At 47.5% G+C, this 22,305-nt stretch overlaps 1 protein-coding gene across 3 annotated transcripts in view; it reads right to left on the reverse strand.

The window, feature by feature from the left end:
• The window catches only part of tns1a (tensin 1a), a 44,485-nt gene extending 22,637 nt beyond the window's left edge, over window positions 1-21,848 (reverse strand). The window contains exons 1-15 of one of the 3 annotated variants that reach the window (XM_076155218.1): window positions 21,775-21,848; window positions 8,764-8,802; window positions 7,283-7,324; window positions 4,890-4,939; window positions 3,983-4,154; window positions 3,718-3,768; window positions 3,492-3,614; window positions 3,351-3,415; window positions 2,746-2,829; window positions 1,030-1,142; window positions 889-949; window positions 719-794; window positions 489-618; window positions 324-389; window positions 70-195 (exon numbers count right to left, since the gene is read on the reverse strand). In XM_076155218.1, coding sequence (XP_076011333.1) covers window positions 70-195; window positions 324-389; window positions 489-618; window positions 719-794; window positions 889-949; window positions 1,030-1,142; window positions 2,746-2,829; window positions 3,351-3,415; window positions 3,492-3,614; window positions 3,718-3,768; window positions 3,983-4,132 — 1,045 coding nt within the window. In that variant the 5' untranslated portion in view covers window positions 4,133-4,154; window positions 4,890-4,939; window positions 7,283-7,324; window positions 8,764-8,802; window positions 21,775-21,848. Of the gene's footprint in view, window positions 1-69; window positions 196-323; window positions 390-488; window positions 619-718; window positions 795-888; window positions 950-1,029; window positions 1,143-2,745; window positions 2,830-3,350; window positions 3,416-3,491; window positions 3,615-3,717; window positions 3,769-3,982; window positions 4,155-4,889; window positions 4,940-7,282; window positions 7,325-8,763; window positions 8,803-15,458; window positions 15,542-21,774 lie in introns of those variants that run through there. The other 2 variants (XM_076155219.1, XM_076155217.1) reach the window with 2 other exon arrangements.
• Window positions 21,849-22,305: the final 457 nt, after the last annotated feature.

Genomic DNA, 22,305 nt, shown 5'->3' on the forward strand with positions numbered 1-22,305 from the left:
GCGGAGACAACCAGTTAATCATACTGTGTGTGTGTGTGTGTGTGTGTGTGTGAGTGTGTGTCCACGTACCCTGCTCCCCGTCCACAGTGTCCTCACAGCGCTGGTTGAAGCTCTCGTAGGAGTCGCTGCGGATCAGAGAGTCTTGGGTGTTGTAGTCCACGGAAACGCTGGGCCCGTTCTCCAGGTGACCCAGGCCTGAGGAACACAGCGGCATGATGGGTAACGGAGTTCTCACGCAATACACAACACAACATATCCACAGGGAGGTTGAAGGGGGTTGATATTGTGTTGGGACAGAACGCTCCAACGTGTTTCCAACCTACCTTTGATTTTTTCCGGCGCATACGAGAAAACAAACTCCACCTTCCCGTATTCTGGGAATCTGTCATCTGCATGAAGAACATATCACAATGGGTTAAACCTGCTCAGCTTTCAGCCCAGTCAGCCGTTTACATCCACAGAGGGAAAACCAGCACCAACATCCGAACCTTGGAAGGTGTCGTCCAGTTCGCTCTTTCCGAAAACCACACCGAGGTCGTGGATGGCGCAGGTGTGGAACTGGACCCTGAACACAACGTCCCTGGTGGTGGTTCTGAACCTCTTGTGGTAACACTTGAGCTATGAGGGTGGAGACACGGGACAGATTACGGATTACAGAAAGTTGACCACGCGGAATTGTGTCCAGTCAGGATCTGGTTGGTCCTGGATCAAGCCTTACCAAGATGTCTCCCTTCAGAAGCAGGCCTGGCTCGATGGTGATGCAGATGCTGGTGTTGCTGTCTCCTTGCACGTTGCTGTGACGACAAGAGCGACGGTACATTATTCAAATCCACAGTGTAAAATTCCACAAAAAGACACCAAAGTGAAGTGGAGTTAAAGTTCCCGTACTATATTCCTGATGTGTAGACCGGCTGCATGGCCTGGTAGATCTTCAGGAAAGGACGGCAACCTGTCAAAGGGGGGAATGTTTAGGGGAACGTTCTGAAACAGTTGAATCCAGTGGAAGACAGGTGTGGCTGGGATACACACCTCCTTTGGACTCAAAGTTGGGAATGCCGTGCATGATGACGTGGTGCAGGAACAGAGGCTTGTTGTTGATCTTTATGTGTCCGGACAGCAGGCCGTTGAAGTATCGCACGTACCTGCGCCCGGAAGGAAGGACAGAAAGAAAGAAAGCACAGGCAAGTCACAGGGCTGCCGGTTCAAATCCCGAACACAGAATCATTCCAGAGGAGCTCAGAGGAACTCAGAGGCCAGGCGGAGCGCTGTGGAGTTAGTATGGGCTCGGTTATTAATGATTATAATGATGAGGATGCAGAACGGGGTCAGACACACACACACACACACACACACACACACACACACACACACACACACACACACACACACACACACACACACACACACACACACACACACACACACACACACACACCTCTTGCCGTGCTGTCAGCGTCCAGATGGTTTAGCCTCTGAAATTCAAATAGACCAGACCAGGATGGCACCGCAGCACAGGAAGTGGGCTTTGGGGTTACACCTGTGTGTGTGTGTGTGTGTGTGTGGGGGGGGGGTGATGCAACCAGTGTGTATCTTGTGATATCTGGGGTGAATCAGGCCGAAATTCCAAGTTTTGCGTATGAGTACAAGCATCCTCATCCAAAGTGTTCCAAACCATGGCAGCGGGGAAATTGGTCACATCCCTTCTCAGCGGATCTGATGGGCGGAAAAAGTTGGAGTCGAAACTTTCTGGAAAGCTACAGTATGATCCCAACCAACTGTCTTTGCCCAGATGCGGTTCTCCGGGCGCAGGAGTGATCAGTGGAATCTGGATTCAGCGCAAGAAAGCACAGACGTTCCTCAACCCCGGATCCCTGAACGGCAGTACGGAATGACGTGATCGTTCCAGTCTCTCCCATTTAATGTCAGAACGTTTTAGAGAGTGAATATTTCATTTTTACTGTTTGTTTTGAGTGTTTTTTCTAATGTTACTAGGATAATTGTGAGAGAACGTATAATAAGAGAGGAAAACCACAGAGCAAATTCACCGCTTTGAGCTCCCACGTCATTCCTGATCTTCCGATGCCTTTTGCCATTATTAGACTGTGAACACGCGGCGGCTCAAACCTTCAATCGTCAGAGGGGAGAATCCTGATCCGACTCGGCTAAGCGGGAAAAGGTTACGGGGAGTAAAAGAGTGAAACACAGAGGGACTTAACCCCACTTCATCTCAGCGACTTCTCTAACAGTTCTATAGGCTCGCCCTCTGCCCCGCTGCTATTTCCTGCTTCGGGTATAATTATCCCTGCCCCCGGAGTCTGCCGGAATTATGGCTTGGAATGTGTGACATTAACGGCAAGAGTGGGAGATTACCTCAAACTGCCGCTGCCACCGAAGCGTGTAAAGCTGCGTTAGAGTCGGTGGGGGGATTTGTTTGAGAGCTCGCAACTTCGCCTGAAAATTCAGAATCTGCAGGTGCAAAAACCTGGGAAGATCGGGAATCAGGATTGGGAACAGCTACATGTGGATGAGGATGAGCTTTCATATGATTACAAATTTCTCACAAGCCAGATTCTTACGATAAAGAAGAAGCAAAATAAACCTAAAGACCTGAGAAACAGCAGAACCGTTTCTGTTTCATTTCAGCCAGAATTCATTTCTGCATTTTCCCAAACAACCCCCTACATAACAAAAGGTCAAAGTCGTGCGGCCTGACCTAAACAAACAGGAAGTGAGGTACAAACTGACCTTCTCTGGGACGGCTGTCCAACAGGAAGCACTTTGTCCTCGTAGAAGCGCCTCATGGCGAAGCGGTCCAGCGCCTGGTCGGCACTGCAGGGACGGAGCCAAACACAGAGCAACAATAAAACGGCGTTCCTGTCAGATCTCAGGTTTGATTATGAATCCCCTCTTTGTTTTTATCCCTTATTCCTTTTCCTGCTTCTCCTCCACACAGTGCACATTACACACCACAACGGCTTTATTTTGGAAAAGCGTAACCTGATGAGCTTTTCCTCCGGCACGCATCGTTTACAGCTCAGCTTTAAGCCCCGATGGCTCCGGCCCACCTATTAACATCTGTTTGCATTAAAGGAACGGAGGATATTTTCAGAGCGCGCTCCTTCTCCCCGAGCCAGAAGAATGAGCCAGCAGAGTCGGAGAGCTTTGCCATAACAATCACATCAGCGTTTGATCTGGAAGTGCCAGACCTCGGGGACTAGCGGGGCTACAGGCCGGCGCTCGTGTCCTTAAAAGACCTCCGGATCAAAGCGCCGCAACGCTGCGTTTTACAATCATGCAAAAAAGCGGCGATCTTCCTCCAGGCGTTTGCCCGATCGCGTGATGTGCGTTACCTTGCAGATATGTTGCTGTAGTGCATGTAAGCGGCCACCACCACGCCCGTTCGACCTCGGTTCCCCTGTTTGACACAAAGACCTTGTTAGAAAGGTGAATTTGAACGTGACGCAACACAAAACAACCTCCGCTGGCTTCACCTTGTTATGCAGCACCACAACGTTGTGCGGGTCGCCGTTCAGCCACGTGTCGATGGCCTTGCACATGCTGCAGATCTTGTCCAGTGCCGGCGCGTGGTCGTCCGGCCAACCGAAGTCCAGGACCTGGAGAGAAAGAAGGCAGACCTGCTGACTGCCTGGGCCACAGTGTGTGTGTGTGTGTGTGTGTGTGACGGAGCTGCTCCAGGTTACTGAGGCGTTTAGGTACCTTGTGGTTTAACTTGACGATGTCGTTCCTCCGCTCGCTCAGGTTGAGCATCTGAAATGAGGAAAAAAGAGAGAATTTCTACATTTTCTTGACAACAGAAGCTCAAATTCTCTCTCTTTTCTCAGAGATATGTGTGTGAGTGTGTGTGAGGGAGAGATGCAGAGCGCACAGGTTGATGCTTGAGGAAGAGGCTCAGTGTTTAAAGTCTGTCCGGCCGCAGGAAGTAGCTCAGTACTAACATCTGGTATACGTCCCGGTGTCTTACCAGGTAGTGCTCGCCGTGTTTGGAGCGCAGCATGGTGGCCACCTCCTTCAGGTGGGAGGTGTAGCTGCGCTCCTCGGCGGCGGCGGGGAAGGAGACGGAGATGATCCTCTCGGTGATGTAGACCAGGTCCACCTCATAGTTCTCCTCCATGGCCTGGACCACACTCTGACTCCTGACAGACAGGTGTGAGGGGTACGTGTGAGGAAGAACATCTAGAACTACACTCATTCTACATTCATGTGAGCAGAGCTGTCAGATTCAGTCAGTCAGTCAGTGTTTGGTCCCTGTGCTGTGATGATGACTGGACCAAAGTGGAGAAGTCAGGGATGTAACTGCGAGGAACAACGGGATTCCTTCCTGCTCACACTTCATTAACCCCGATTGTTTTCATGCGAGGGCAGGGTTTTTTGGTCTTTCTCTTAAGCGTCTAAGATGTGGGGGGCGTGGCCATCAGCAAATCAGGCAATCAGGACTTTTTCCATCCTCCGATCTCCAAACCCGACCGCAGAAGGCTTGGATCATGGAGGACGCATTCAGGCCTGATGTTGAGGGGGTTTGATTGTGCTGAAACGCGAAGTAAGCTGAGGCACACAGCGCCACCTACAGCCACAACGCCTTCATGCAGTTGTGTTCTTATGATGACACGTGTGCAGTTTTAGCTCACGTGACACTTTGAGTGGATCTGATGACCACAAGTGGGCGCTGTGAGGGCAAACAAGTCCCCATTCGACTGTGGGACGCCTTTAAAACTACTCATTTTACTCAACATGGTGTTTGGTCTCGTCCCTTTGGTCGTTCCTCCACTGTGCAACATGAGGGAAAACGTTCCTGAAAATGTTCCTATATGTTCTGGATCTGGTGTTTGGCTGCTGTGTTGGTGATTTTGAGTGTTGGTGTTGGGTCTTACCCCGACAGCCTTCGTCTCGTCTCCACGCTCTTGCAGGACCTTGTAGATCCCTAAACATCACACACACACACACACACACACACACACACACACACACACACACACACACACACACACACACACAGACAGAGACACACATGCAGGGAGTAAAGTGATTCATGAGCAAACTCCATCTGGTAACGATGATGAGGCCTCTGTAGGTTATTGAATTACAACCTGACATGAGCCATTAGAGCAAAGTCAGATCACACAACCAAAACTGAAAATGTTTCGGAGATGGAGCGAGAACGAGCCAGAGAGAGAGAGCGAGAGAGGGAAACACTATACATCAGTGTGTTCCGGCTTCAATTAGCCTGCCCTCCGTCTCGCTGCTTTACTGGTGAAAGAGTGGAAAATAGAGGTTATGGGAGTCCTGCTGAAGAAGAAGCTCTCTCTCACACACACACACACACACACACACACACACACACACACACACACACACACACACACACACACACAGATTTCTTCCCTCCTTTCTCTTTTCTGTAGAGAATTCGGTGGAGTCAAGAACGCTTCTCTTCATCTAAACCTAAACATTTTTTTAACCGTACGTATTTCACAGTGAGGTGACAGCGGCCAGATGCTCGCCCACCGCTAGCGTTTGCTGCTGCAGGGAACAGCCGGTTCACGCGGGGCGTCCGGGGTGTAATGGCGGGACACTGCACATCACAGGGACAATCTGTTAGCTTGTAGGTACACGGGTGCACGAACGCCACATGAAATTCAATGCAGCATGTGAGGTGGAAAATATATGCATGAGGAGGAGCCCGTCTACTCTAACACACACACAGACGCACGCACGCACGCACACAGACACACACACACACACACACACACACGCACACACACACACACACACACACACACACACACACACACACACAGCCCTTAATAGCAGATTATTGCCTCTGTTTTTGGTGAATTATTCAACACTCATAACATGAGGACAAAAGGCTGTTTAATCTTTTTGACACTTAGATTAAAGTTAAGGAATTACTTCTTCTAGTAAATATGATGAAATTCGATAAAATTGGCAAACTGCAAGAGGTCCAATATCCCTTAAAAATCCTTGAAAATACCTTAACCATCTGATTGCCCCTCATATTCCCCTTAAGTGTGAGGACGGGCTGCTTACATAAACTTAACAGACCTTAAATTGTCATTGAAAACAATTCAATACTTGACATTCTTCTTTTTGGGTCACGTTTAAGGGGTTTGGTTTTCCAGTTGCCAAATGGAACCAGCTGTGGTCAGAATTCCCTTAATGTAGCCTTAAGTTATTGCTCATCAATAATGTAAAAGCAGGGCCACATTTGCAGGCTTTTCCCTTTAGAATCTCTTTCCCAGCATCCCTCCTACCTTGCCGAGCAGGTACAATGAGCTCCGCCTCCAGGAGGAACGCAGGGAGGAGAGGCGTTTGTGGATGGCGCCACCCAGAGGCATTGGTGCAAAAATGCTCCTCTATGTTTGACGACGATAATAAAAGAAAACTAAAGTCTAATATCATATTTTAATCAACCAGGAGATCAGAGCTAAATCACCCCGTCGTTACTCTCTGGCCTTCTTTCTCTCTGCTGTACATCCTCCTCCCCTCTCTCTCTCTCTCTCTCTCTCTCGCTCTCATTATCTCTCATTATTTCCGACTCTGCCCCTTCTTCTCTTTTCCCGACTCCCTCAAGTGATGTGATCGCTTCCTGTGTCCACGCACAGCACATATGTTTGCGTCCGCCGGCCTCACTTAACCCGACGCATTGCTCACTTTAAGCAGGATTTCCAGTAAAACAATCAAAAGTCAAGCATTTGGTTCCCATAATGCACTTAAACGGCCCCGACAAACCTCACGATGACTCAATTATGGTCACAATGGGGCATTTGGGCTCCAAACCGCCACGCATAGAGCCTGTAGACTAACCAAACAAACATCATCACTTAGCTCTCAAGGCAGCAAGTCTTACAAAAGAAACATTCCCTTTGAAACGCAGCTGTGTGTGTGTGTGTGTGTGTGTGTGTGTGTGTGTGTGTGTGTCTGGGCCGCTCGCATGAGGCCCATCTGTGAAATTCAAAACAGAAACAAGCTAATTTGGTGAGATAACAATAGAGAACGTGCTGCAGCACAGAGTGCAGGAGGTTTGAGTTCAGCTGAGGATGAAGGCAGATGATGAAGACTCACAGGTCTCAGCTCATACAGAAAAATCAAGCTTCAGTTTAGAAAAAATTCAGGAAAAAGAGGTCTGGATAAACATAATCATAGAAAATACACTGGATTTTAAGTTGTGACATGAAAAAGCAATATTCATATTTGTTCTTCATCAAACACAAATGATGTCATTGTGATGTCATGTTGTACTCACCGGTGTGTCTACATGCTTCAGTGGGAGCTGTGGAGTGGGGGGCTGGAGAGAGAAAACACACACAGGTTTAACCAGATGTGCACACACACACACACACACACACACACACACACACACACACACACACACACACCCTTATACTGTTCAATAAAAGCTGCATCCTGATTGTTTTTATTGATTGCTGGCAGAAGAGGATGAAACCTGCTGCGTCGTCTGACTTTGACCTCCCAGTCTTTCTTTCTTCACTCACTTTGTTACAACAAATGAAAAATCATTTAAGGTTGATTTTTGATTTGTTATTTGACAGTTAAGTTGTTTTTCATGTGAGGTTTCTTCCAAACCTTCCAGCTGGTTTTCTTGGGATTTTTACAAGTACGTTTTTCCTAAAGGCTGAATCTCTCTCTCTCTCTCTCTCTCTCTCTCTCTCTCTCTCTCTCTCTCTCTCTCTCTCTCTCTCTCTCTCTCCCCCTTTTCTCGCTGTTTCTCTCTCACAGATTCTACCCCCTACGCCCACCCCTCTCTCTCTCTCTCTCTCTCAGATTGTGTGTATTAGAGAGTGCACTGACACTGAAAGAGCGCTTGTTTACATATCTGAGAAACACACACACACACACACACACACACACACACACACACACACCAGGCCTGACAGTGATCCGTGTGTTAAGGAGAATCTCTTGGCTGACGTCCGTGCATGGTTTCAGGCTGATGTAAACAGAAGCAGCGACTGTTTAACGAGCTGCAGTGGCCATTTAAAGAGAACTACAGACAGAGTGAAGAAGACGAAGGTTGGAATCTTCCTCTTCTGATCTAACTATTCCCGATTAAATCCAAAACACCACTGAGGACGCCACGACTCTGCAGAACCTGCTGATCATATTTCTGATCACATCCCAGCCTGCAGACCCGCAGGAGTGAGGTGAATAAAAGCCTGGTGAAGCAGCACCCCCTAGAGGAGCAAGGGTGTAATTACATCACGCCTTCACCTCAATAGGGGGGAAACTACAGTATGGAATTCAAATACTTAATAAAATACTTTACTAAGTGTAAGATTGACAACTACTTTTCCTCATATTGGCTGAAATACAGATTTTGACAAATACCATGATGAAGAATAAGATCAAAGTAAGTGGCCAAACTTCTCTCATCATCATCATCATCATCATCATCATCATCATCATCATCATCATCATCAATGCGTGTCTTGTCTCATCTATGAGTCGTACTGGCAGACTTTCCTTTTGCAGCCACAGAGGAAGTTCTTATGGTTATAACCTTTGACCTTTGACTACCTTCTACAGCCTCACACTGTGTATGTGTGTACGTGTGTGTGTGTGTGTGTGTGTGTGTGTGTGTTGCAGGAAGGATCATTGCATCAGGATTGAAGGATTGAAAGGTCAAATTCACACATACACACACACACACACAGACACGCACACACACACACACACACGTCATTCTCATACGGTGTGTATGCTCACCAGCTCATGGTTGGTCGGTGCTTGACATGCTGTGGTGACCTGCAGATGGAAAAACAGTTAGAAAGTTAGAAAAATACTGAATAGTGGATAGCGACAGTATTGGTTAGTCGTGTGACACACACATACACACACACACACACACACACACACACACACACACACACACACACACACACACACACACACACACACAGTCAGTTCCCTATGTGCTGTTTGCTATTTCTCCCTGTAGAAGCATTTTAAAATAAACCATCAGGCTGAAATTAGTTCATATTTTCCCGTCTTGGATCCTCACCATCTTCCTCCCCTTCTGCAGACTAAACACTAATAAAGTGGCTCTGTGTGAGCGGTGTGTGTGTGTGTGTGTGTGTAGACCTGCTGTCTATTGTGACATTTCTAATCAACACAATAACGTCAGGTAAAGCCCGAGGTGGTGCACACTGAGTGAAAACAGACCGCTCCAAATCTGAGAGTGATATTTCCACTGTGTATAAACATCCGTGGAACGTTGGTGCAGTGCAGTGATCCTGTGTGTTTCAGGTGGAGAGTGTCCGGTAACCGTACGGGTGCTGACTGATGGAGACTCGCCATCACCCTGCAAAAATCAGAGTGCATTGTGGGGCTCTGTCATCCACTCAGCCCCGTGATATCACTACAAAGTCAACCGCTCCTTTGTTTTCCCACTGCAAACTCATTACAGCTGCTTCCTTCCCCCCGCGCCTGTCGTCCACTGATAGCGTCCTCTCATCCCGCCGCCCGTAAACATCCGTCCACTCGCAGCATTGAAAGGCACCCACACACACGCTTACCCACACACACACACACACACACACACACACACACACACACACACACACACACACACACACACACACACACACACACACACACACACACACAGGTTTAACCTCTGTCGTCTTAAATCATTTTCCCTTTCATTTGGAGTGCGTCTGATATAACAAGATTGGATTCGGCTTCTTTCTTTAATTTTAAACATTATCTACCATAAGTCAGTCGTACGTTTGCAAAGAAGACATCAAGGTTGGCAGAACTCTTGGAACGAGTCGGCTCATGTCGTTACGGTTCACACACTTCCCCAGGCGCGGCCTGACACCGTAAATCATGGCTGGAGATCCCTCCGGCCCCCCGGAGGGCCTCGTCGCGAGAACATCTGCCGCTATTTACTGCTGACAGTAGGTTCTGTTCAGCCCGCTGTACTGTACAACAAACGCCCACATGATGGTCCCCGGCTACTGTGGAGGTACAGGTTAAAAGGCTGCTGACACCCTGAGGGAAAGCTTTACCATTACTCCAACACTTATCCAGTCCTAAAAGGCTTATTTCCTTAAAACAAGAGGAGAAATTTACTTGTTTCTAATGCAAATCGACCTTATTTCAAGTCTTCTTCTGTACTGTTGCAGCACTTTGCCTTAATTCCTTAATTAATGAAGCAAGGCTGTGAATTATGGTCCAAAATAAAGATTTAGTAAGAAAATGACACATTTCTATATCTAGACCTTCATTTCGTATTTTGTCATTTACTTCGGTACAGCAGGTGGAAAAATGAAAGAAAAATGTAAATAAAAGGTGAACTTTGCAACTTTGTGAACTTGGAAAATGACATAAAAGAAACTGAAACATCACAAATGAACTCAAAGTCTAAGATTGTTGCCCAAATTGCAGTCATAATAAGAAAAGAACCTTGACCTTTTCCGTGACCTCTGCATGAACACGCTCTCTGATGAATCTCCCCAGTTGCTTCCCAGTTAAATGACCAGCAGACAACAATGAAAACTCTCCCACAGTGAGAGCCAGTGTGGGTTAAGGCGAGTAAAACAGGGAGTTTATAATCCCTCAGAGTCACGAGGGCGTCTGGGAAGCCACTGAACTTGAACACGGAGTCAATCAAGCTTCCAGGGGCCCCTCGGCCATCTCACTCCAGCCAAGAGGCCTCGTTAGGAGGGCCGAGCGGAGGTGAGCCCGGGGGGGAAAGGTCAAACGTCTCAGGTGAGTCTTGGCGGCACTTCCCTCCCCGTGTTCTTGATCAGCGGATCAGCGAGGGCTTTAGTGAAGTGCTGCCCAACTGCTGGAGCGGGTTTGTGTTTAAACGACGAGGGGAGGATATCAAAGCGTGACTCTGCACCATTGACTTGACTGTGAGTGTATAATGAGCTGAATCGCTGCAGTTCAGGCAGGATAGTGATCAACCATTACCCTCTTCAAACAGGCTGGAACAAGAAGGCAGGAGGAACTCTGACTGGGCTCTGGTGGAACAATGGAGACGGCAAACTGCATTTACATTTTGGTTTCCATCGCCGACGCAGCATGACAGATAAAGAGGGACAGGTTTGGATGCAAAGGAGTGAGACAGAGATTCTCAGAATTGACTGAAGTCACACTGAGGTTTGAGGCCTGAGATGACAGGAAAGCGTCTCGTGTTTGGACGAATGCGTTCTGTACTTTAGGGCATTCCTATAAATACACACAGACTGCAACACTGTCTGTGATTTAGCAATAATGGCATCATGGACTGAAGCTGGCAGCCTGCTTATGATGCTGTGATGCATGAAGGATGTAAACAACACGCATGCGTCACCAGAGAGCACGTCATAATGCACAGGTTGTATTAAATGTAGGAGAGTAATTAGTTTGTGATCGTTTTCACTCTTGTGTCTGTGTGCCCTGGGCCCCTTTAATGCTAGGGCCGGCCCTGGCAATATCGCCACATATTTTGGCACTTTTTTGTTTTTTCTTCCTCTCTAAATTGTTAAAAAATGCCTCTGATGTTAACTCGTCTGCTCGGCTCTGACTGATGGGAGAAAGCCTGTGTTTGCCACTGTGCATAAATCATCTCATTGGCTCCCATAAATGAGACCGCCATCGGTTCAACCGCACGGAGAATTCCTGAAGCACTCCTCCTGCCCACACAGCAGCCACTGCAGCGCTGATGGCAGTCTGCCTGAGAAAGTAAATTCTTCGCCTTCAAAATGGGGGCCAAATAAGGACTGCAGCTCCAGCGGCACTCGGGAGGGATTTATACGTCGGCCGGCTTTCTGTTTTACTTGGAGAGGCGATAAATCCTGGGATGGCGGAGAGCGCGTCGCCTCTCGCTTTGACAGCTGGACAGGGCGTCGGAGTGTGTAACGCGCTATACGCAAGCAGGGTGGCGGCGTGTTGCTGGCAGAGAGCGTTGGCAGCGTGCGGTGACGTCGGCGGCGGCGGTGGAATAATATCTGATGTAGGACATAAAACCTGGAGCTAAATCAAGTAGAGGTAAAATAATGGCTAAATAAATGACTCATGCAGAATAAGGCCAATAAAAGTCTGAAAGGATTCTCGCCGAGGGAAAGTTTAACAACCACACTGCCATCCATCCTTTCAACTCAATCCTTTCTTAAACCTCAGTCGTTCTACCTAAACACAGGAAGTCCAGCCTGCAAACAGTATGTTGTAATTAAGCCAGAGGACTCTTCTGTCTTCTTTTGCCTGAATTTGCTGCATTGTTACGTTCTAAAATCATTAAAATGAATTTGTGAGTGAAGCAATGATAGAAACAAATACCAGACAAACAAATAATGAATAAATAACAAAACTAATTCTAGGACAAAGTTTTTATAGAAGCAAGTTTCCTGTTTTTCGTGCCTTTCTTATATTTCTTTTATTTTAGTAAAAGAATGAAAGTGACCTCAGGCTCCGCAGGGTTTAAGGTCTTTGTCTTAAATGTCAGAATTCAGGATATAACTTTGGGTTTTTAATGAGAGAATCAGTCCAACTCCTGTTCCAGAGGCAACAGGATGGGAAAAACCAAAAACATACACAAGGTCTAAATAATTGTTTTCGTTAAGTAGAAGCATTCCATTTGCCTGCCAGCTGTTTCCTCCAGCGTCCATCAACACTCAGCAGCTCAACACTAACAGGCTCGTCCCACAACACGGACGGTGGAGCCTCGAGACCAGACCGCGGCCGGACCAATGACGCCATGTGAAGTCGCCGCCGCCGCTGGAGTCGCTCTGAAAGCTCCCAAAGTGAAATCCACCAAACACCAACATCCTAGTATTCCCGTGAAGAATCCTGTGGATACCAAAATGACTGCCACATGGTTACCACACCATAAATAAGCAGAGGAATCCACTGACGGGCTGAGGCTTCTACTCTTAACTTCACGCAAATGCACCCGCAATATACGAGAGTATTTACGACCAAATGCACGTCAGCTTTCTAGAATGCCAGTAAGTGTTGTGTGTCCGACCCGCCGTGCCTGTGTCGGTCTCGGGTGCCGAAGCGGACAAAGAGCAAACGAGGAAGCAGCCGTCTGACCTTCTTTTCCCCTGGCTTCAACCAAATGGCCGTTAGCTCCAGAGTGACGGAACGCCGCGATTAATAAGGAAGTGATGAATGTCAGATGTGGCAAACTTTACACACAGGTTCACTCCTCGTGCTGGGTTCAGGCAAACGTGGGAAGTTTTCCCACTGCAAAGAGCAAAAACCACAGTCGTTGCCATCATCATCATTCTTGCACTCGCTCAAGTGAGTTTCAAACAATGTTGGCCACAAAAACTCGCTCTAACTTTATGAGGAATGGCTCAATTCACATGAACTGAACTTTTATGATCAATGTCTTCTTTAGTTTGTTGTTGAAAAGGTTTGGTTCAGTCGGAAGAAAGTGGGCTCAGTGTAACAAGACTTATGTGATTTTGTCAAACACAAGGTTCAAACTTGAGCGCTGTCATGGTAACTGAACTGGGACACAGCTGATTGGACGGCATCATCCAGTCCCCCGTTTTAATTAGAAGTAGCTACGAGACGCTTTTCCTCATTCGACCACTAATGGCACAGTTAGGCAAGAGTAAAGAAGGAAAGGCCGAGCGCGCCAAGCCCAAACCGACGGCCCACATACAGGAACATGCAATAATGTGCAGCCGTTCTGCAGCGGGAGCGAGACGCTGAGAGGGAAGCTGCTCTCTCTGTGCCAGACGCTCTCAAGGTTTCACCACTGCAATTACTCACATCCAAGCCTCAATTTATGTCTGCGTCCCCACTATGCTGTGAGGTGCGAGTCTGAGAACTCTGTGTCTCCGTCATGTATGTCACATATCTTCTATCCGGATTTCCCCTGGAGTTTACGGGATGAATGCAAAAGTTGCGCCTTGTCGCTTACGCACAGAAAGAAGTCAGCGCCTCTAATTCACACCGATCAAGCCCTCAAATTAAACGCCGCCTGATCTTGTGTGGCCGTGGTCGCGACTGCTCTTATAGCACGTCCTCCATCTCGCCACATTCCTGAGAGACGGACCGAGAGCCAAAATCTCAAGTGGTTTCCAAACCTGAAGTCCGTTTTCACCCTACAACCGAGTGCAAGGGAGGAAAGGTAGCATAGTCCAGAGAACACGACATGTTACACACAAGAAAGCAGAATATGGTGAAGCCTTTTGGAGCTGTTTGGCAGTGACTTGTAAATCTCATGACACTCTCAGCTGAAATGAAAAGTTGAGGGTAGAATGTCTCAGGAAAACACTTTCTGAGGCAAAGGAGAACATATTTGTATCTTACTGAGCTTCTAACTTCATGTGGAGTGGCTTTTAGAGGCTCTCAGGCTTGTTTACAATCCAGAAGATCCATTCAAAGGTCTACGGTTCTTCTAAGTGGACACTAACTATCTGCAAATTACACAAAAGCAATGTCAGTGCTCTAATTTGCATGGAAATGACGTGAAAATCATCCAATTGTGTAAATCTGGCAGACTATTGCTTTAAGAGAGCCAAAGATTCACGTCCCGAGGGGAAGCCTGGCATTGGAAAGACGGGAAGAAAGAGGAAAGCAGCCGCTCCATAAACTTCAGTCCCACAAAACATCATGTTAGGAGACATGAAGGGGACGTGCATGAAGGATTCCTCAGTCTTAGGGGACAAGGTGAGGGACCGTGCTGCTTGCTCTCACAGGGACACGTGACCCATGTGATGGGATCGTCAATGTCAGGACGTGGAGTTTAATGTTGAGAATTCCAAGTAGCTCAATTGAAAAATGTCCCAGTCTGCATTCCTCTGTGTTGTTTGACTCCTCAGCAGGAGACGGGACACACAAGGCTCACGACCTCTGGGCCGCTCAGTGTTTAACTGCCACCCTGGTGTTGGCTGGAGGTCAAAGGGTGAACCATCGCCATCATCAGTCTACGTCCGGTCAAGGTGTCGGCGCCAGGGTGAGAAAAATGTGGGAGGAAAGAGTAAAGAAACGAGAGAGAAGAAGAGAAAGAAGAAGAAGAAGAAGGAGTAGGGGAAGAGAGGAAGAGAGAGACATCTTCAAAGAACACACACGTCCTCTTAGGAGTCGCTGCGGCTGATTCCATGTTACGCTGAGAGAGAAAACACGTGTTTCCCCGCTGTGTTGACCGGTTGCTCTCAGTCTCTCTCCCTCCCTGACTTCACTGCCACAAATCACCGGCGTTCGGGTCATGAGAGGGCTCGACCCTCAAACAGGCAACTGGAATGAACTCTGTCTGTCCCCGTTCCCACGGGAGCTCTGTCCCATGAGTGTGCAGCAGACGAGCCCCCGTCTGAGGACGCCAACGCAGCCTTTCCCCTCACATTTGCATGCATTGAAAAACAGGAGGATTCAACCCAAAGAGCCACAAATCGTCAAGCATCAGAATCAGCCAGCAACAGTTTCTGCATGTCCCGCCCGTTTCTGGGACGTCTTACCTGCACGCCGGCTCCTGCGCTGTCTCTCCCCCTCTGCCTCGCTTCTACCTCTGCATTCTCCCTGCCTTTCAGACCCCCCCTGCAGGCCTCCAAGACCCAGCCAGGGAGCAGAGCGAGAGAGAGAGAGAGAGGGAGGGAGAGAAAGAGGGTACCAAACACACTTCCCTCCTCCGCCCCTCTCGCTCAAAACAACACAAGTAATCCAAAACGCGTGCCAGAGAGCTACTGAAGTCCACTCTGTGTATGTATGTGTGTGTGTGTGTGTGTGTGTGTGTGTGTGGATGTCTGCGCAGTCTCTGGACCTGAGCAGGATACACACTCTTTACACTGCTGGCTTTTGTTCCCTCTGTCAACTGCCAAGAAGTTGTGAAACACGCTATATAAGGCCAAGAAAGTGGCTTGGGGCTCCTTACGATTCCGGTACCCAAAACGAGAGAGAGCAGCGAAAGCCGTCCGGGGGCGAGACAGTAACTATATCCCTCTGTATCCCTCCCTCTGTCTATTTTCCCCTCTCTCTCTCTCGCTCTCTCTCTCTCTCTGCCTCTCTTTCTCTCTCCACCCTCTTTTTCCTCATTCCCTTCTCTGTAGCTGTTGACACACGCTTGAAAGAGAGAGTGAGAGGAGAGGCAGGGAGGGAGGGAGGGAGGGAGGTAGGGAGGGAGGGAGAGAGGGAGGGAGAGAGGTAATGTGTGCATATCCGTGCTGAAGTATTTACGCTGTTGAAATTGCACAGAAAAACGCTGATATGCTCTGGAAATAGTGAACAATAGAGGAGTGTGAGTACAATGGAGAGCAGCAACAGCCGTGTATGAAAATACTCAACCTTTTTTTTTTATATCTTTTGAGTCTAAGAGAAGAAGAAGAAGTTTACAAGAATCTATTTTTATCTTTATTTTAATTTATTTATTCAGTCTTTTTGAGAGTCTTTTATTTAGTGGAATATTCTAAAATTAAACTTTTTCCAATTTTTCCACTCGTCTTTTTCTGCTATTTTACTGATTTATTTAAATTTGTCTAAATGATGGAAAATATGAAGACATTTACCTTTTTTTCAGCTTTGTTTACATGCAATCAAAATGTAAACAACCATCTGACATATCAATAACTTATGTTCAATCGCTGCCAGTTTTGTTTGGTAGTACTTTCCGATCCTTACGTCTACATTTAGATCCCTAATTAACCCTTTCAGAGCGTATCAGAGATGTTTTGATTCAACTCTGTCCTGTAGAATGAGACAGACTGGATTGATTCATCGCCAATCATCAGAAAACCATATTAAGCAGCAATCCAGTACAAAAGTGTCTGGAACTCATTTTAAACCTCGTATTTAAACTGTGCACCTCTTAATTTTCCATTATGATACAGAAACAGTCTGTTCTCTGCCTCAGGAGTGACTTACTGTTAGCGGATTCCTGTTCTTTAAGACCTCTGGTGCAACATTCCGTACGTGTGATCCTGATGGATCCTGATTGTCTGGGGGTCTCTGGAGTCTCCAGGTCTGCTAAGGTGCCTCTCTGTGTTGGTGTCTCATTTTAATTTTGTTTTCTATTTATACGCCTCCCGTATGACACATTATAAATAAACAGAATATCAGTTTCCGCTTCTACGCAGATGACACACAGATATTTCTCAGCTGCCACACTGCCACACAATTTGGCAAATTATTTGGTGCCTAATTGTGCTTGAACGTCCAGAATAGGGCAAAATATTCTACCTGGATCCAACACACACACACACACAGTTCCTCTCTTAGTTATGCCAGAGTGTGCCAGGACATTTGGACAGATAATTATCTCCACCAGAATCTTTCTAAATGATTCATTGTCAGTTTGTGAGATATTGGAATAGATTTTTCCAAGAAATTCCTCTTAGGGATGAAGCAAAGGTGCATTTAAAAAAAAAAAAGAACTCTTCATGCAACTTTGTAAGGATGTAGAAACCTTGGATTGTGACAGAGAGAGCTCATGGTCTGAGCAGCCTCGTCTCTTTGGGGGCAGATATTGTCCCGTGGTGTTTTGAGTACTCTGGGTGAACTCGGCTCTTGACCTCCAGACGAGGATCGGGGGTAAATTGGGGCCATCAGTCATCCGCTAGCACCCGCTTATTAGGCCGCCCGTACGATTCGTCTGCCAGCGCCGTCTCCCAACTACTGCGCTGCATCTATACCGCTGAAGGGCGTCGCTATGGAGACATGCTGTGATGGCTCTTTGATGTGACGTGTTTGCGCCGTGGAAACAGACTTGCCTCTGTGAAGGGGCTGCGGAGGAATGAGGAGGCTTGGCTCCCCTGCATGCGTATGTGTGCGTCTCATCATTTTCTCTCCCTCTCTCTCTCTTGTTCTACCTTTTCACTCTCATGCTTGGATGCTCGCTCTCTTTTCCATGCCAACATTCTTCAATGCTCTTCATCTCTGCTTCCATGCACGCTGTAGCGTGGTTTTGGTTCTGTTCCAGTTTCTCCCTTTTGGGAGATAAAGAAGATAAAAATGAAGAACCTTAAAAGGAAAAAAAAGGTGCTGGCACATCCCTCATGCTGAAGCCTTTTAGAGGACAGATCTGAATTCAAACGCAGCTGTGAATTAGGACTCCCTGTTGATCAACTCATAGATTCTCTGTAATCTCTTCTTATGTTCTCCTTCCAGTCATAGGTCATACAAGTCAAAGTCCTTGGGTTTGTGTTTGTCTGTACACACACACACACATGCTCACACAGACACATGAAGTCTCTCTGGCTGAATGTTATAGGTGTTGGGTTGGGGGTCTAATTTAAAGGTCTCGCCCCCTTTTCACGCATCCACATGTCAGGATGAGGATTAAAATGCTGGAATGGAGGGATTGAAACCCAGAGTTCAAAACCCTTGACCTCAAAATTCTACAGCACAGGAGGATCTGCTTAGCCTTAAGTTACGTTCAGGCTTAGCCAAGGGTGGAATGTGCACGAACGTACGGACGGAGATGTGACAAAGATCAGCAAGAGTCACTTCATGGTGAGACCACAGATGCTCAAGTCTACGCGCTGGCAGAAGTCTGAGTACAGACCAGACCTGTCAGGTAGAAAAGGAGTGAGATCTGCTGGGAAGAGAACAATGTTCAGCCACTAGGGCAGAAAGGTGCCATCTCACAGGAATAACATCCAACGGAACTTTGATCTTCTGACAAATAAGCTGAGGAACAAACATGCACTTTCTTGATTCGAGACCTTTACAGACAACATAAGTCAGTAAGCGTTAGCACAGTTCTATATGTGATACTGCTGCTTAGTTTGATGTTGGGCCGACTCTGTTGACTCGTTTCCTTGTTGTCCTGTTTCAGCGCCGGGTGCTGGTCCAAGATCTGTGCACGTCTACATCTACAGGAAGTACACACGCCTGATTAAAGGAACTTTGATCAGCGATAAGTATGTTTTGTTCTTTTTGTTCAAAAGCAAAATGTGCCACTGTTTGAAACAGAGCGACATCGCCACGCTAATTGCCTCGATACCTTGAGCAAGGCTCCTCCAAACAGGAAGTTAGTCTGCTATTCTTAGAACAGCAACGATCATTTATTAAATCATCAAACATTTTGTGTTTGGGCCGTAACAACAAAGACGACGCTGAGGTGTCGTGGTGATATGAACGCCGACACTGCACGGTAATGCTGCGTTAATGCTCCAAAGACTTTACAGTGTGTGTTGCGGGCGAGGGGGGACGTGCAGCAGCCTCACACACGCTCTGTAGACGTGTTATTTACCGCACGGATGAGACCGCGCGGCATTTAGTGAAACAACACAAGCACGCAAACAGCATTTGATCAGATTACAGCGGGGCAGGAACCAAAGCACGGTGGCTTACATGGCTCTTCTCGCTCTCTCATGCTCCCTTCCATTCCTGCTTTCCCCCCGCCGCTCCCTGCCAAACCTCGCCTGTGTCGTCCAACCCGCCGGCCCGTCCAACGGCGCAGAACCGCCGCAGCGGCATTCCGGCGGCCTCTTCCAAAAGACATGGCGGGGATAAATCACCCGGAATAATGAGCGCTTGTTTCCACGGAGGGTGAGGCAGGGAAGTGGGGATGGAGAGCTCACAGACGCTGCATTATGGATTCAACACACACACACACACACACACACACACACACACGGGCTGGACAGGCTTGTGTATTTTTGTGGAATTGGGTGGGCTGTGACCTGAAAGGAAATTGCCCCCAGTGGGACCAAACAGTGGCAACAGTTTGCATCTTAATTCAATTTTTACATTGAATTCTGGCAAAGATCACATTGTGTTTCCAACTAATTGTGCATTTGATTCATATCTCTTGTTGCTTTCTTTGTTTTTACTCATTTCTACTGGGAAATACAGATTAGTTTGAGTTCCATGCCGTTCCCTGCCACAACAGAATAACTCTTACTACAAGTCAAACACTGCTGAGGGTGAGAAACAAACAAGCGGGCCAAAGAGTCAAGAAGCTGCAAGATGAAAGACTGATGCGTTTGGATGGATCGTGCCAAAACGGGAGAGACTCCAGTCGGGAGAGGTGAAGACGGCCCCACACAGCGGCAGAGGCCCTCCGACAGGTACCAGGAGCCGGCCGGGAACAGAGAGCCTCTGTCTCAAACCCGCAACTTGGGTGTCCAGGTATTTGACAAGATCTCAAGGCGAGCGTCCGCCGCGCCCGTAGACACCCAACGACCCGGCGTCCTGGGCGGCGTTCCACGGCAGGGAAAACAAAGCCAGAAGACGTTAGCTGCTCTTCATCCAGCTTTTGGACATCTGTCTTTTGGATTGGCTAAGGAGACATTTTCATAAGCTCTACACTTCAGGATCAGACCGCATGCGGTTTAGTGCAGAGAGAGAAGCCGGAGAGAGGAACCCTAAAGAACCGTATCGCTAATGGTTCAGCGGAAAACGATGTTGCAGGGCGGATCAGGTGTCGGCGTAGAGAAGTCATATCCACATTTGTGACATCGCAAAATCTGAGAACCTCAAGCAGCCTCAACTCAAAGAATCCTTCAGTTTCTTTACCGCCGGCAAACCACCAAACTCTTCACTCTGTTATAGCGCCACCATCAGGTCGATTGGTGTGTCATTTTTTGAATAAGTTGCGAGTGGACGGCCAGCAACAGGAGACTGATAACACTTTAATAAGTCGAGGGTATCCGGTATGCTTACATGATCTCACTCTCTTCAAATCGCTGTCCTGCAGCTTCAAACATCAAACCTCAGCACTCAGCACTGCGGTCGCTTCCATCTTTGACGCGGTTCTGGCCTCAAAGTGCAAAAACCACCGGCGACGACCTCATTGCGCTTCGTGACAAATTTACTGCAGCAGGTCAGCGTGCAGTCGGGTAGAGAAAGCCTCTCCGTCTGCCTGAATCCACACCAGGACTCTGACGTCTCCGCCGCTGTACGGCCTGAGGCGGCGCGGCGGCTGACGAGCCCCGATCACTTTCATTCAGAGGTCGTAAAATAAATGTTTTGTCCCGCAAAAACCAATGGCTGGGATCAGGACAGGCAGAAGTCATGCCTGAGCGATGATGTTTCACTGAAGCGCTCCAAACTCGCTCTGAGAAATCAACACAATCACTCTCTGTTTCACAAATATTCTCTCCCTTCAAAACATTTCCTCCCCGGCGTCTGTCACCACCAATACGCCTGACTCATAACTCCGCTATCCACATTATTCCGCCACAAATGGCCGGGCCTGGTTTGGAGGCATTTGGCGAAAGAAACAACGCGGCTTTTTGTCTTCGCGCAGTAACGTTTGGGTAAGGAGGAGAGGAGGAGAGGAGGATAGGAGGATAGGAGGAGAGGAGGAGAGGAGGAGAGGAGGGTTTGTTTTATGGAGAAAAGCGACAGGAGGGTTAAGAATCAGGCCAAACCGAAAGAGGAGAGGAGGGAAGGGGAGAGAGAGAGAGAGAGAGAGAGAGAAGGGAAGGGAAGGGATGGGAGGGGAGAATCACACTACTCGGGCAGTCCCAACTCAAGCCGCTGAGAGTAGCTGGCTTAAGTTCTTCCCCTCCGTCGCTCAGTCCTCCCTTCCTTCCTCGTCGTTCCCTCTCCCCATGCGCTCTTCCCTTTTCCAGCCGAGAGCAGGATTGAATGTGGCGAGCGCGGGTGCAAAGAGGTGGGAACGTGGAATATCTGATTAAAAGCAGGAGCCAAAGAGGATGAACCCTTCACTTCCTCTGGTGAAGGCCTCAGAAAGACTTTACAGGGTTCTGTTTTCCATGATGCAAAGACTCATATCAATGAACGTGTGTCCGAACGTGTGTGTCGCAAATTCAGCCAAACAAACAAACAAAACAAAGTCAAAATAAGGAATGAAGATGTTTGGTTTCTTACCTTCACTTCACATTTCCTGTGGCAGGACAGACGACAAACTGCAAGAGAGAAGACGAAGTCAGCTTTGTGCAAGAATCATGCAGAAGATCAACGATGACCATGTAAGGATAACAGGCAGGTTTGTTTAGTCTCAATCATCATCTTCATCATCATCATGCTTGTTATTACACGTCCCTGTTCTCCTTCATGCTGGTATGAACGTGACAAAGAGGTCAGCGGCTCCTCCTCATCCTCACATGTAGAGGTGCTGCCCCCAAGTGGTCACAGGGAGCAAACAGCAGCTGACTGAGCTTTTAGCACCAAATCAAGCAACAGACACAGACACATTTTACTGCACAGTTGTTTTGAATATTACTACATATATATAAACTTATACTTATCACCTATTTATTACTTAATTTTTTTTTTTTTAAATTAGGATAATATATTAACAAAAATGTATTAATTTGATCAAAGGGTTTTCTATAATTACATTTTATGAATTAGATAAATTACAATATTTTTAATAATAATAATAATAATAATAATAAT

Source organism: Genypterus blacodes, unplaced genomic scaffold (assembly GCF_046128005.1).
Source record: "Genypterus blacodes isolate CSIRO-AG114 ecotype Tasmania unplaced genomic scaffold, CSIRO-AGI_Gbla_v1 ptg000066l_1, whole genome shotgun sequence".
NCBI classification, from domain to species: Eukaryota; Metazoa; Chordata; class Actinopteri; order Ophidiiformes; family Ophidiidae; genus Genypterus; species Genypterus blacodes.